Source organism: Polyodon spathula, chromosome 1 (assembly GCF_017654505.1).
Source record: "Polyodon spathula isolate WHYD16114869_AA chromosome 1, ASM1765450v1, whole genome shotgun sequence".
In the NCBI taxonomy this organism is placed as follows: Eukaryota; Metazoa; Chordata; class Actinopteri; order Acipenseriformes; family Polyodontidae; genus Polyodon; species Polyodon spathula.
The window spans coordinates 71,606,256-71,622,968 of record NC_054534.1 but is presented as its reverse complement, the minus strand read 5'-3'; the positions used below and the strand labels follow the sequence as shown (position 1 = coordinate 71,622,968).

Sequence of the window (16,713 nt, the reverse complement as noted above, 5' to 3'; positions counted from 1 at the left end):
TTATGGGTCTGGCCCCTGAACGGGACTGTCTGTCTGCTTTAGGGCTCTCGGACACAGTCGTAAGTACAACGCTAGGGCCTCCTCCACAAGGTCGCTGTATGCTTACAAGTGGAGGTATTTTCAAGACTGGTGTCTGACCTGGGGCCATGACCCTTTCTCTTGCCCTATAGCAACTAGCTCCGATTTAAAATGCTCAGTGAACACCTGACCTGTGGCAGGCATATTCCAACAGTGTTGTTGGTCGTATTGTCTTTCAGGTAACCAGGATTACATCCGTAACCTAACGTTCTCCCTAATTTAACTTTTTTTTTGTTAGATGCATTATTGAGCAACATGAAGATCACCCCACTCGCCATCTTAGTAAGAGACAGTTGACATATTTGACAAATGTAAGCATATTTGGTATTATTTTACTACTCATGGATATGGTGCAAGATACATTCTGATAAATGTATATTGAATGAAGTCTCCAAAGGGTTAAAAAGCCATTATGCAGGACACAAAAAAGCATTTAGTATCTTTTTGCAAATACTGTAACCCTTTCTTTTTCAAAACTAGATGCCATACATGTTAGTGATGGACAAATGCAGGTTTTTCTGTATTTTAGTTCCACATGGATAACATAACTATTCTAGAATATGGTAATAATAACAGTGTTGTGCATTTAAAGACAAAACCAACAGGCCTCCCCATCTTTGTGATTTCTTTGAGAATTCTCTGAAATTCTGTGTGGCAGCTTCATACAAGAACTGCATACACATTTGCTTTTCAAAAATCAGATCAAGTTATGTAAAGAACAAAAGCAAGCAGACTTCAAAGAGGAAAGTAGTGCAGGGCGGTGATCTACAGTTGTAACATAGAAGGCCTTTTCCTGCAAATGGGTCTGGCTTTTAGAGCAAATCACAATCAAAACCTGCTCTTTGATTTCCTTCTATGACTGCTTCTAGACCTACTTTGTTCCTCTGGACCCACTGAGGCATGAGCATTCCCTGCCCACCTAACAGACGCTCACACTCCAACCCCCCTCCCTCTGGAGTGACTTGCTTTTTTAATCAAATCTAGCCCTCCTCACAAAGATTACAGACATTGCCATGTACACCCATGGATATACTGTACAGCTGAGTACACTATGATATGCTCCCAGGAAGTCATGTGTGTCAGCTTTGCTGTTCTTGGACAGTAACGTTCTATCTCTGAATAATATGGATTATATGAAATAAAATGTATTTATTGGAAGGTTGCCTTTTGAGTGCTCTCACTTTCTTGCCTTCGGAGGAATGTGAATAGTGAAGTCTTCATGGGTAAGCAACCTGTTTTGAGAGAGATATATATATAACAAAATCAAAACTTTTGTAGAACAGTACACAATGCTATTAAGTGTACTCCATCTGTTTTACATAATGGTGTAAATTCCAATTAATACCTTAAAATTGGGATAAAACCCTCTGTTTTAATTGTCTCTCGCAAAACATTTAAATGAAATAAACTGTGCCCGCTTGCCATTTTACAAGCTATATACAATTAGAGAACCAGAAACTGCATGTAGACTGTAAATAAGGCAATGCCACTTCGCCAGGCTTTTTAATTTATTTATTTAAATTTTTTTTAACATATCTACAGAAGTACAGTATATAAAAGTAATGTATATGTTAAACTCTCTTGATTCCAATCTACAACAGGCACTTTCAATTATAACCTCATAAACCTGAATTACTCAACCTTTTTTCTTGGCAACAGATGCAGCTAATTACTTGTCACAGAAAAGTATTAACACCCCTGCTATACAAGAGCCTGAAGGTACGGCACAAGTTCCCTTTGAAAATATTGAAAGTAAATGAACCACACACATACATTGTTCTTTATTGGTCTAATGGTTTAATGTGTCCCTTAGTTGTTTTGACAACAAGAGTTTTTTTTCTTCCAATCAGTAGCCTAGCAGTAAATTACTCCTGCAGATGTTTTGCTGTTTAATTATGCATAAAAAGTGAAAAGACATACGATGATTAAATCAATGTTCATGAGTTTCATTTCTAGTTAACATACTGCAATTTTCATTGGAGAAATCCAGTTTTAGGTTTGTGAATGACAGAAGGCAGTCCGGCGATTGTAGACACTGCATTCCAGACAGTTTCAGTATGTGCTGTACATCGTTTGGCAGGCCTGATAATAAGACAGCTTGGCTTGCCATCAACTAACCCGGGTCACACACTAAAAGTCAATGTCTGGGAAGGAAGTTCAAACCGTCTCATTCTGTAGCTTGATTAAGAAAGAAGTGCTGTATAACTTTGAAAAAAACAAACAAACAAAAAAAACGGCCTTGTTCTGGTTAATCCTCCTTTGCTGTTATCAGGTGCATGCAGTGGGATCAATTATTTTCAGGCACAACAATCCTAGATACTGTGTTATCAGCTTCTCTGCTTGTTTTGGGCTGAGCGTTTGTCCTCGAAATTAATTCCTTGTATGAGATATTCAGTGTTTCACCTGCAACAAAGGTATACAGCTGTACCATTAGTGTGTATGTGTATATATATATATATATATATATATATATATATATATATATATATATATATATATATATATATATATATACACACACACACACACATACAGTGGCTTGCAAAAGTATTCAAACCCCTGACCAATTTTCTCATATTACTGAATTACAAATGGTACATTGAAATTTCGTTCTGTTCGATATTTTATTTTAAAACACTGAAACTCAAAATCAATTATTGTAAAGTGACATTGGTTTTATGTTGGGAAATATTTTTAAGAAAAATAAAAAACTGAAATATCTTGCTTACATAAGTATTCAACCCCCACACATTAATATTTGGTAGAGCCACCTTTCGCTGCAATAACAGCTTTAAGTCTTTTGGAGTCAGTATGTACCAGCTTTGCACACAGTGTCTGGATGATTTTGGCCCATTCTTCTTGGCAGATTTGCTCCAGGTTGTTCAGGTTGGTTGGACGACGCTTGTGGACCACAATTTTCAAATAGTGCCGCAGATAACACTGTGTAACAATTTTTTTTTTTTTTTTGTTCCTGGGTAGTAAGTGTTATTTCCTAATTGCTTATGCCTCAAAATTATAGAAAATGGCTATTATTCCCCACAAACTTTGCTTTTGTGACCAGGACAGTGATATTTCAAAATATCACTATTTCCAATGGGAAAACAGGCAAATGCGTGTCTTTTCGTTCACATAAAGTCAGAAAAACACAACATATGAATCCAAATTAACTGTATTTACAGTATAATCGTAAATCTCGAAAAACTACTCACTTCTAAATCTTTTGTAGTCATTTTTGTATTACTTCAGTACAAATACATGTTAATTTGGATTCATATGTTGTTTTTTTCTGACTTTATGTGAACGAAAAGATACACGTTTGCCTGTTTTCCCCTTGGAAATAGTGATATTTTGAAATATCACTGTCCTGGTCACAAAAGCAAAGTTTGTGGGGAATAATAGCCATTTTCTATACTTTTGTGGCATAAGCAATTAGGAAATAACACTTACTACCCAGGAACAAAAATTGTGTTACATAGTGTAATCAATGGGATTGAGATCAGGACTTTGACTGGGCCACTGTAGGACATTCACTTTTTTGTTCTTGAGCCATTCCAATGTTACTTTGGCCTTGTGCTTGGGATCATTGTCCTGCTGAAAGGTGAATTTCCTTCCAAGCTTCAGTTTTTTAGCGGACTGAAGCAGATTCTCTTGCAGTATTTTCCTGTATTTTGCTCCATCCATTCTTCCTTCAATTGTAACAAGATGCCCAGACCCTGCTGATGAGAAGCATCCCCACAGCATGATGCTGCCACCAACATACTTCACTGTAGGGATGGTGTGTCTTAAGGCATGGGCAGTGTTAGGTTTGCGCCACACATAGCACTTTGAGTTTTGGCCAAAAGCTCTATCTTGGTCTCATCTGACCACAAAACCTTTTCCCACATCGCAACTGGGTCACTCTCATGCTTTCTGGCAAACTCCAGACGTGCTTTCAGATGCTACTTTTTGAGTAACGGCTTCTTTCTTGCCACCCTCCCATACAGGCCAGTGTTATGCAGAGCTCTTGATATGGTTGACTGGTGCACCATTACTCCACTCCCAGCCACTGAACTCTGTAGCTCCTTCAAAGTGATTGTTGGCCTCTCTGTGGCTTCTCTCAAAAGTCTCCTTGTTTGAACGTTGAGTTTTGAGGGACGGCCTTTTCTTGGCAGTGCCTGGGTGGTGTGATGCAGCTTCCACTTCCTGATTATTGATCCAACTGTGCTCACTGGGATATCAAAACACTTGGATATTATTTTGTACCCTTTCCCTAATCTATGCATTTGTATTACTTTATCTCTAACTTCTGTAGAATGCTCTTTGGTCTTCATTTTCCTTCAGATTCACAGCCTTACCAATGATCCTTCAACAGTGGGGTTTTTATCCAGAAAATGTGACAGCAACTTTAATGGTTCACAGGTGGAGGCCAATGGTAAGGTAATTGTGTCCTCGTTATGGCAATTTCTTTCATCGGTGCAAACTGGGAGCTTCCACAGCACAGGGGTTGAAGATATTTCAGGGGTTTAAAAATATTTCCCAACATAAAACCAATGTCACCTTACAATAATTGATTCTGAGTTTCAGTGTTTAAAAATAAAATATCAAACAGAACGAAATTGCAATGTACCATTTAATTCAGTAATATGAGAGAATTGGTCAGGGGTCTGAATACTTTTGCAAGGCACTGTATGTGTGTGTGTGTGTGTGTGTGTGTGTGTGTGTATGTGTATATATATATATATATATATATATATATATATATATATATATATATATATATATATATATATATATATATATATATATGGCAATGCATATTTTGTAAGTACCAGTACATCTAAAACCCCCATTTTTTTTTTTCTAGCCTAGATACAATATTTTAAGAAAAACATTATGAAATAAATCAACAGAGAAACATTATGCAATAAACCGCATGCATTCACCACCGTCATCCATCATAAAATCCCTTCCTATAGGGTCTTGGATAATAAAGTTACTCTGCGGTGTCAATGGTATTTTGTATCATTATTTCAATAGCTTTCTGTTAGGGATTGTTGTTTGTAAGACAATTAATGCCTAAAAATAGTGTATTTTTTTCCAGAAATCGAGGCAAAGCTTACAACTATTTAGTCTTAAGCTTCTTACTTGGAGATACTTTTAACAAAGGAAAAGGCCCAATTTCCCTTACATTGCTTCACATTTTAGTGTGCACTTTTTTTTTTTTTTTTTTTTTTTTTTAATGATTTTGACAAAACTAACTTTGAGTAAAAAATAAAATAAATAACTAAGAGTAAAATAAAACTTATTCATAATTACATATTGTGTGGACACACATTAGCCAGATCTTAGTACTACCACTGATAGTGTGTCTCACACTGAACACGGAACGCAACATGCAGCATTAAAATCTACTATGCACCATATTGTTCACGACCAGCAGATGCAGTATAGAAAAAGGAAATGTTATTATTAGGTTAGTTTGATTGTTAACAGTATACCGGTAGTCTATTATATATATTTATAAACCTTACAGAATCACTTCAGAATCTAAAAACACATTTAAGAAATGCCTAAAGAGCACTTGCCTTTGGCCTGGAACACCTAACTGTTGCTACTGTCAATTTTCTAACAGGTAACAACCACTGCGTCAGACATAAATGCCTTAATAGTACATTAATAATTTATTAATTTCAAGGAAATAAAATTAAAAAAAGACATTTGGTAAAAACATGTTACTGCTCCTATAGTAAATATTCTGGACTGACAATTGTAATCTTCCTTTTGAGGATTATTTTCATAAATGCACAACATTTGTCTGTCCAAAGCAAGATTATGTGACATAAATCAATTGTTCAAATGGAATGGAGATAAAACAACCCCATTGTTGTTATTCTTAAACGATCATTATCACCTCTCGCAGCTTGATGACATTTACCTAAGCGATCCCAACTCTTTTCTTTTAATAAACCAAGGTAATGCATTTCAAGCAGCAGGCTTTCAGACTCATCAATCATCATTATTCAGCTGCCTCCCTTCACTTGTGTGCTGAGATGACAACTAAGTAACAGATTTAAACATCCTGACACCTATCTACCCAAAGGTCAGAAAGCATTGAGGATGATTATAGAGGAAACAAATAGTTTGTCTCGTTGAGAATGGCGTGTGTGTATTCTTGTGTTCGTAAGGATATGAGTAATTGAATTCAACCTGACAACAGCAGCACTGTCCTGTTGACAGCTGGATCCTCTGTGAAGGCCTAGTCAGCTCGCATGCATCAGCGACTACAAACCAGGAGTATATTTTAATTGTTTTACATTGAAATAATCTTCATTATTATTTATTTATTTCTTAGCAGACATCCTTATACAGGGCGACTTACAATTGTTATAAAATATCACAGTACAAAGTATCACATTACAGATAAGAGCAGCTACAGTAAAATCGGTAGAAAATAAGATATAATTCAAATTAGAGCAAAATAAAGAATACAGTAAATAATTACAATAGAGTGAGTTCCACTAAAAGCAGTTAACTAAGTTTTTGAATGTTGTAGCATCAGAAATTAATTCATGGAGACCTACTTCTGAATAATTTACTGGCTGTCGATTCGTTCGGTGAAAAATTTTCTACGGTTCCTGGAACATTCATGCTCAAAATGAACACAGCAGTATTTAAACTACCTACCAATCACATCATGTCACATCCACCTCCTGAAATAGGAATATTAACCATTATAAATGGGTGTTTCACCTTTAAGACACCCAAACCTGAAACTTTATACCAAAGACTCTCGTCCGAGCAGTGTGATGCTGCTGCTGCTCCGCCCCTGAGAGCATAAAGAAGCTATGTGCACTGACAATGATGTCATTTTCCTTGAGAGGATTGCGACCATGAACGCCGCGACCCCCAACTTAATGGTTAATATTCATATTTCAGGGAACCAAAAAGGACAATGGCATCGTTATCGGTGTGTGCAGCTCCTTTAGGATCTCTGGGGGGGAGCAGCAGCATCATACTGCTCTGATGAGAAGTCTGGTATAAAGTTTCAGGCTTGGGTGTCTTAAAGGGGAAACACCTATTTGTAAAGGTTAATATTCCTTACTTGAAAGGGAACCTGAGTTTCATCTATCCCATATCATTTGCATCTCAACGATATATCATAATGTTCATTGTTTTAAACTTTTTGAAATCATGCAGCAGCTGGAGAATACATTTCTCGGGAGTGTTGACCAGGAGAGACAATTACAGTAGACATAATGCAGGGTGTCCTGTAAAACTGTACATAGATTTTTGTATAAATAAATAAATAAATAAAGATTGACCACATAGTTATTAATTTGTATTTTGATATAAAAAATGCTATAAATAAAAAAAAAAAAAAACAGGGATCGATATTATTAGAACATTGTCCTGGTTTCACCCGAATATATATATATTTTTTTATATTGTCTGGAATTCTAGGTAAAATGTATTAGTTAAGATAGATACTGTGGAAGTAAAGGTATATGCATTTACTTTAAAAGTGCTGGTCATATAGACTAGTAAAGAGTGAATGCATTAGATTTTTCTGTCATTGGTGGCTCTAAATATTGCTGTAAATCATTAAAAGGGGACTTTGAGCAATTCAGCCTCTCTAGCAGTGTGCATAAAACTGTTTTTCTCCTGTGCTGCTTTTGTTGACCATAGTAATAACCAGCAGCCCCACTTCAGAGTGCAGTTTGGAAGACAGGGAGTCAGTAACTCCTGCAAATAACTAGGTGCTAATCCATTCAGGGCTTTGTAAGTTAACAGCAAAATCTTAAAATCAGCTCTATACGGCACAGGGAGCCAAAACAGGGGTAATATGTTCTCTCTCCTGGTTTTAGTCAGAATTCTAGCGGCAGTATTCTGAACAAGTTACAAGCGGGATACCACACGTTTTGGGACACCGGACAAAAGTATTGTAAATAATCAATTCTAGATGAAACAAAGGCATGCATTAGTCTCTCTGTATCAGATACACTAATAATTGGTCTAAATTTGGCTATATTTCTCAAATGGTAAAAAGATACTTTAATGACTTCCCTAATATGAGTCTCAAGTGAGAGATCAGGATCAAAGATGACCCGCAAACTCTTGATTTCCAGTTTAAGTTTTGATGAGAGACCGCAAGGGTCAAGCTCATGTAATCCCACATTTCCTTTTAGTTGGTTCTGTGAGCCCACTAACATAACCTCTGTTTTATTTTAATTTAACATTAGACATCCAATGCTTGATGTATATAAGGCAAGTAGCTAATACCACGTAGGCATAAGAAATTCCTGGCTTTAGGGACAAATATAGCTGGGTATCATCAGCACAGCAATGGAAGTTCACTCCACGTCTGCGGATAATGTCACCTAACGGTAGCATATATAATGAAAACAACAAGGGACCTAGAATGGAGCCCTGTGGAACACCACGGACAACTTCTGATGATGCAGATTTTACCTCCCCAATAGAGACGAACTGAAACCTATCAGAAGATCTGAACCAGGATAGGACAATGCCGGACAGTCCCACTGTGCTTTCAAAATGATTCAGCAGGATGGAATGGTTTACAGTATCAAAGTCAGCACTTAGATCTAGAAGAATTTAAACTAATGGAGAACCAGAGTCCGAGTCAGCAGATCATTCAAAACTTTAACAAGGTCCTCTCAGTGCTATGTGCAGCACGAAAACCAGCTCGAAATTTCTCGAATATACCATTAATAGTTAGAAATGTTGTAATTTTAATTGCAACAACTCTCTCTAGAACCTAGCTTATCTAAGAATGGTAGGTTTGAGATTGGCCTACAGTTATTGAGGACTTTAGGATCTAAATTGTGTCTCTTAAGCATAGGCTTTACCACAGCGAAGTTAGTGCTGAGGGAACTATACCAGAGGAGAGTGAACCATTTTAATTTTTTTTTAATGTGGGTATTATAGCAGGTGGTGATACTGAGTGTTCGAGGCTGGTTAAATTATTTTAATTTCTTTAAAATAGAAAAAAAAGCAGGTTTAATTGATTTTTTTAAAAACCTACTGTCTTAATCCACACACAAGCTCTGTGTCCTTGAGAAATCAGCATGCCTTAGGTAGTAATAGAGGGTACATTTCATGTATCAAATTATTGTCATGAGCACCTGAACACAACACACAGCAGCCTTTCCTTAGATGCCAGCCATTTATAACAGGCACGTACATGTAATCTTCCAAGCATCCTGACTACACACATTCATTTTGTGAGGAGTCAAGTCCACAACCCCCAAGCTGCAGAAAGGAGAAAATCCATTCATCATCTGGAGCATTAGCATTCAGAAACAAATTTGACTTCCACTCAGGTCGCAAAAGCAGACAATGATTCAATAAAAAATCAATTTAAAAAACACACACATTTGCAATGAGCATTTTGTTACTCAGTGGCTATGGGAAGATGTTTTAAAATGAGAAATGTAAAATGACAGCTAATTCTATCAACAGCTTAACACATGAGCTGAAACTAACACATGGTGGTCTATAGGGGAAAAGAACCAACAAAGAGGTCCAGTTTCCAAAGAAATAAAAAGCAACCAAAACAATTATTAAGAAAAATGACTTAAAAAAAAAAAACTTGTCAAATTTAACTTAACTTTTAGAATGCTAGTTAAATTAGACATAAGTAGACATTATTTTGGTAAATGTACAATAGGAGGAAATTCCACGCCTCAGTAGGTTCTAGAAAGGTGGGACAACCAAACTTGTGTTTTGCTTTAAGTTTAAAGGTGATAATTAGTACTACATTGAAAAACAAACAAACCTGCGCTTTAGTAGTGCTTTTATTGGGTAATAACGACCCCTGTCGGTGAAATGTGGTAAAAAGTTATAAAATTATAAATCTCATTTGCATAGTGGTTAAGATGCTTGCTTTTTGTGTGCATGGTCGCCAATTCGCGTCCTCTGCACTGTTTCACACTTGAAGCAAGCTGAAATTCCGCAACTGTAAACAAATTAAAAATGTTTCAACATACCTAGGTTTTGACTGAGCTGTAAAGAGATGTTAGTTAAGTAGCAGCAGCAAGTCGATGAGTTAGAAAGCAACATCACAAGGTCATTGCTTCATGTTCAGTTCTACTGATGTTGAAATTCTGCCAGGCTGACACAGGCTGAGAAACACTGCACACCTGTGTCATTACCTCATCCCAAACACCTGCATGGGGAAAACCATTTTCCAGAGTCGCTGCAGTGCTTTAAAGTAATAAAAAATGATAAGCTTGACTTTGCTTCAGGCTTTGGTCCCTGTCCTCCAGCCTAGGTGGCTGAGAAAACAAGCACTTAATGAACTAACAAAGATATATGTTATCAGATGGGTGGACATATCAGAGGGGTTTGCTTTCAAATTAAGTAACAAATCTTACTGTGTAAATAGAATAATAATAATAATAATAATAATAATAATAATAATACAAGATAATAGTGTTTGTGATATTTATTTTTTAACTGTCCCCTCCAAAGAGAACTCTATGCATGATCCAGCTCATAATTAGCTGTCTTTGTTTTGTTTTTATCACCTGTTAAAAAAAAAGTAGTGAATGACTGACATTATCTTAACAACTTATTTACTTATTTATTTGATCCGTTATTATTATTTGGTCTCTGTGAAGTGCTTAAGGGCGCATGTACGTTGAAAAAAACTGTGTGATTTGAAAGCATTAGCTAATTAAATTGTTAATAAATGCATTAATATACTGTCTTTTATAGATGTGATACTCAATTACTAGTATTTCTACTATACAGTAGATGTACATATCCACCAACTCCCATTTGTATCCAGTACAAATTGAAATTTAAAAATAGAGGACATTCTTTGGAGGCAATTGCCAATCAAGCAACTTTCCAATTTCTTTAATTCAACTTCTTTCTTTTTAACTAATAGTGCAACTGGAACTGTATACAGACCATATGTATTGAGCTATGTAGTGTGACATTTGTGGACTTTGATTAAATGTTTTAACACTGGTATGGAAAGAGCATCTCCAGTTAATCGATTTGAGCATTGGTAGATCAAGTTGACGAGGCTGGTAAAAAAAAAAAAGTAGTCTCCAAATACTGCTCTGTTGAGAAGAGAGCAAAAATATATCACCCAGACTTGTGCAAAACAGTTGTCTAAAATGTGGTTAATTTTTATTTTAAACAAACAAAAGTATTATAAAAAATCCATTTAGTGGCACTATCAAACTTTTGCAACTGTGTGTCCGAGTTACGAGATCACCCTCCCTAATCCAGTTCTGGACCAACTGCATGTCACCTGAGCACCCTCTAGTGAACAAATCTATTTAAACAAAAAAAAAAAAAAAAAAAAAAAAAAAAAAAGCACCCAACATGATCAAACAAAATAAACTGGTATGCCATGGTTGTCTACAACAAAAACATATATTGTGTGTGTATATATAGATTTTATATGGCAATTACAGTATGTGTTTTAAATGTTTTGGCACAAAAACACACAGTACCTTCCTACAAAGGCATCCTAAAAAAAGCAATACAATATTTTTAAAGCACTTTCAAAATACATTGCAATTTCATATGGATAATAGCAACTTTTTCTGGGGCAAGACAGCTTTTAAATAGAGGCATACTGTATGTGCTTTGTGCAATGCTTTTTATTTGTGATATTGAAAAGTTTAGCCATTTGTCCTTGTCAAACCTCTGGGTTATCTCAGATCAGTACAAATGTCTTGTCCAAACCTTCACATATTCATTGAACTTTCTTGGTGGTAATGTTGTGACATAGTATATATTTTTTACAACTTTAAAAAAAAAAGAAAAAAAAAAGTGAAGGAATTAAACAGAACTCTGAAGTTGTAGGTAAATAAGATTATTTGATAGTACAGATATTAACTGTTGGAAGATTGATTAGGTGCCTAAAAGTATTGTACTAAAAAACACTAGTAAACCTATTGTCAAAATGGGTGTTTCAGTGCCTGGACCACAAAAAAAAAAAAAAAGAAATCCCTTCCCTACTATATTTAGTTGACTGTAGATGTCAGTGACATCTGTAAACTTTATAACAATACATGTGTTAGTTTTGTTCTAGACATTTAAATGCTGTTAACACAAAGCAATTTCCTGTCTAACAGTCCCCATGACAGTAGCAAATGCATCTGAAAATACAGTTAAAGATAAGATTGAGGTTTGGAGTTTATACTAGTAAGGTTTTCACATACTCATGTATGGTATTTAATTCATTCTTCAACAGCTATCGCCAATCATACATTTTATATGGATCAACAACTAAAAGATACATTTTTTAAAAACAGAATTGCATGGTTTAAACAAAAAAAGAAAGTCTTAAGTTTGTCACAGGTTTGATTACTTTCAGACTTCATTCCTAAACACACAGTTGTTGGAGGATTCCCTACAGGAATATGGATTTTGTATTGAATTAATTGGTTTAGGGATCCGATGCAAATTATATGCAATTTGCCCCCTTCCAGGGCAAACATCTAGATTCAGCCAAAATTATAGAAGGAAACCACAATACAGGACTGTGGCACAAATTCTCACATATACACACACAAAAAACCCAACAAAATCTGCTATAGGACAAAACATTGGTATAAAATAAGGGACTTGGATGCACAATGTTTAAACATTTATTGAGCTTTTGTCCAAGATACAAGTCAGAACAAAAAACAGCAATTGATGCAAATTGGAAACAGTCAAGTCAGGTTTTGAGTGTTTGATAATGTATACACAAACTTACCCTCTGAAACCTACCACAGTTTAAGAACCAAGCTTCTTTGAAGCCACACTTGCATACCTCAGAAGTGAGTAAATGCACAACTCAGTTTAAAACAAATTCTATTACAAAAGCAGAATATCCTCCCACCCATTTTCAGAACAACTTGGAACAAGTTCAGTGTCCAGATATTTCTTGACCCAATAAAACCAGGTTGTTCTTTATACAGTCTTCTGTTGTCCCTTTTTGCCAATTAGCGATTTGTGGATGTGAGGAATGACACCTGTTAAAAAAAAAAAGAAAAGGTAAGAAACTTAAGAACTTTCTATAGATTCCAATATGTACCCAATGCTTGCACCAAGTATTCCAATACTTGGCCCCAATATACTAGAATCCAACTTTAACTCCAGTTTATAGCAGCAACACTTCTCTGGCTGAAGTTACCCTAGAGATAAACTTTAACACACTATTCTAAATGCCATGTTAGATATGTTTTATAGCAGACACAATACAGATTGGCACTTACCACCACCAGCAATTGTTGCCTTGATAAGGGAGTCCAACTCTTCATCTCCTCTAATGGCAAGCTGCAAGTGGCGAGGAGTGATACGCTTCACTTTCAAATCTTTAGATGCATTTCCTGCCAATTCCAAAACCTGCAACAAATGAGAAAGATCAGACACCTCTCCCACCAACCTTCTCAATCTGCCTGCAAACTCCAACTAATCACATGAATCAGCCAATACATTAGAAAGGGACCGTCTCTCTCGCAAGATATGCCTGCCTATGAAACCGTATTTCTTGGTAGTTATAAATTAGGTTTTGAATTTTTCGGTTTATTAATCTGGCATAATCTGTTAAAAAAAGTCAGTTTGTATAATAAATTGCACGTACATTTTATCAATACATATACAAATGCTAACGACGTGAGGGTGTTCATTTAGGATTCAGGCAATTTAGGTAGAACGTGAAATTCTGAACCCGAGTTCTGTTGGATGCAGATATAATGTAATAGTTTTATTACTGCCGCTCATGTGTCCGCGCCCCTCCATGTCGCAGAAATCCGGGCTTATCCGTTACATAAATAAAAAAAAAAAAAAAAAAAAAAGTGTCTCGTTGGTGTTTTTCTGTTATCGGTTGAACCCGAAAACGTCCAGCCCTATTTATAAATGTAACGTCACATGTTTGCTGTGTCATTGCTCCACCACCAGGTTTAATGGAAACTGCTCGAAAGGCAGAAGATGGGAACTTCCTGCCCTTAGTATGACCCCAGCTTTTGGGGCCCAATTAAAAAAAAAAAAAACCCACACACCTCGGCAGTGAGATACTCCAGGATAGCTGCACTGTAGACGGCCGCTGTAGCGCCTACGCGACCGTGGCTTGTAGTCCTGGATTTCAGATGTCTGTGAATTCGACCAACTGGGAACTGCAAAGGAAAAACACGGTCGAGAACCGTATTACTAATCGATTGAAAATCCAGATTTACCTGCAGATGCCCATTAAAAAACATCTAGTTTCTAAAACAAAGCTGTTTTAAGTTGCTACCTCGCCCTTGGAGAAAGGAAGGCCGCGGTGCATTTTACCAGAGAATCTTGTATTTCTACAATGAACTACTAAATACATGAATACTCCCGTTAAAAAAAAAAAAAAAAACACACAACATTTAAAACACACCCGTACACAACAGTTTCTCATGCACTAACCTGCAAACCTGCTCTCTGAGAGCGGGAAACCGACTTTGTCTTGGTCTTTCCAGAGTCCTTCCCAGCTTTTCCACCAGCCTGGACGAAAAACGTTGAATTAAAATGAATGGAATGAAAACGGAGATCTACTGAATTAAATACACTCTGTACACTATTTAGCGCCGTTTCAAAAACAATGTAAGAAAATTGCCATTTACCATAAGGATCTCCCACCACGCCGGTAAGAACAGTTCATTAGAAAGGGTGTTGGTACATTCCAAACTCCGGCTCTATGACTACTGCTAAATCCAAACCATGACATTATTAACACTACGTCTATTTCTGTGAATTTTAAAGCAAGACGATCCAACATCCGTAGCTTTACATATGACAAAAAAAACAACACTTACCATTTCCTTCTTGATAAGCTTAACTTTGCAACACTAAATAGATTATTTAAAAACAAAAAAAAAAACCTCACTCCAAATTTCAAACTAATCTGATCCCCGCCTTCACTCTCTTATATATGGAATGAACAGAGGAACATCCGGGGCTTTGGAGTCAGTCATCCACCAATAGACTGAAGGCGCAAAAAGTCTTCAATATATTCACATCCACTGTCCAATCAAATTACACAGATTTTTCAAAAGGGCAGTTATGAACATTTCCGCGCGACTGTGAGCTAGGTATTGTGGTAAATGTAGTTCGTTCACTTTGGGCTTTTTTTCTCCGCAGCATAATATTCCTGAGCCATAATTTCTGTATAAATGTCTTCCTTGTGTACTTAAAATGAACCATTTTAGCCACTTAGAATAGTAGCAGTACAATTATATACAAAGTTGGCGTAACTAAGGATTTTCTCAATCCGTTTGACAGTATCTGGATACATTTTAACCTGCTTAGTATTAGCATGGGAATTAATTTGCTCTTTATAATTACCCACAGCAACATGTATCTATCTATCTATCTATCTATCTATCTATCTATCTATCTATCTATCTATCTATGTGTGTGTGTGTGTGTGTGTGTCACACACACTTAATTTGTACGTAAGTGATTACGTATATTGGTAACATCTCATTTTGTTTGTGTGTTCAGGGGGGTTTGACTTGTATCATTAGATACATTTTGTTAATACTGTTTTTCATTATGGTGAAATTAACCCTAAAACAACTGGAATGGGACCATAAAATTGGTAAAAAAAAAAAAAAAAAAAAAAAAAAAGTCAGGGAATAGTCTGCTGTATTATGATCAGAACTTTGAAATAGCTGTGAATAAAGTTAATATTTTGCAGTTACTATTCAGAATTTAAGCACATTAATACTGTTTTTCATTCTTTGTGTGCCATTCAGATGTGCAAGCCTCAAGAAGGTGGTTACTGGGTAAATAGCTGATGGATTAGTAGCCTGAATGGCCCTTAATCACTTTGGAACTGTGTTAAATCCAAGGTGTCAGACATCACTTACAAAAACAGGAGCTTGGCAGAATGATCAAGATGAGACCATTTGAAATCAACGTTAGCTTTTATTTCAGAATTAAAGTGAAACCTGGTCATATCATATGAATATCATTGATTGATTTGTCTTTATGAATCTAATTTCAAGAAAATTATGTTTGGTATGACATAGAACTAGACAAACATTTCAATAAAATGTATGTTTTCAATCACAAGTAATAATAATAATAATAATAATAATAATAATAATAATAATAATAATAAAAAAATATTTCTCTGTCTGAAAAATAATTGAGATATAGTAGAACATATATAAATATTCACTACAAGTTTTTTTTGTAAACAGCCTTTTGGTATTCTTCCCTGTCCCAATATTGTTTAAGTAACACAGGAACATTTACTCCAGTCTGAACATATGCCTCGCACTGCCCACTATACTGTCTCATGAGAAGTTAGAATGAGCATACTTAATGTTATCAAAGTATGAGCAAGAAACAGTTTTTATTGTAACACCCAATATGCAAATTACCTTCACATTGCTCACAGTTCAAAGTATAAAACAACATGAGAAGTAATCAACCTCTGACACATTTTTACACATCCTGCAACTAATGGGCCACAAATGACCAAATATTGCATAAGTAAAAGACACTTCTGACATTTTCTCTTTTTTTCCATATTTCAAACACTTTGTAAATAGTGTACTGGTATATCAAATCTACTTTGTCACAGAGTGTGGAGCCTAGTTTTTTTTTTTTCTTTTCTTAAACTTACTGGGTAAGCCCAGGGTTGCAACAAAA

At 35.8% G+C, this 16,713-nt stretch overlaps 1 protein-coding gene across 2 annotated transcripts; it reads right to left on the bottom strand.

The window, feature by feature from the left end:
• Positions 1-12,673: 12,673 nt before the first annotated feature.
• On the bottom strand, positions 12,674-14,978 carry LOC121322054 (histone H2A.Z). 2 transcript variants are annotated; one of them, XM_041261532.1, is made up of 5 exons: positions 14,868-14,978; positions 14,479-14,556; positions 14,088-14,201; positions 13,302-13,431; positions 12,674-13,058 (listed from the first exon to the last, which is right to left on the bottom strand). In XM_041261532.1, exons 1-5 carry the CDS (start codon positions 14,868-14,870, stop codon positions 12,997-12,999), a joined length of 387 nt encoding a protein of 128 aa, XP_041117466.1. In that variant the 5' UTR covers positions 14,871-14,978; the 3' UTR covers positions 12,674-12,996. The 2 variants fall into 2 exon arrangements, with proteins under 2 accessions (XP_041117466.1, XP_041117475.1); XM_041261541.1 differs by lacking the exon at positions 14,868-14,978 and adding an exon at positions 14,676-14,694.
• Between the last annotated feature and the right edge of the window lie 1,735 nt (positions 14,979-16,713).

Bases quoted from the DNA above. Each gene is read 5' to 3' on its own strand.
- LOC121322054 (XM_041261532.1), bottom strand. The intron at 14,202-14,478 runs GTTAGTGCATGA...TTTCCTTTGCAG, and splicing joins CTCAGAGAGCAGGTTTGCAG to TTCCCAGTTGGTCGAATTCA. The intron at 13,432-14,087 runs GTGTGTGGGTTT...CATTTGTTGCAG, and splicing joins TGGAGTATCTCACTGCCGAG to GTTTTGGAATTGGCAGGAAA.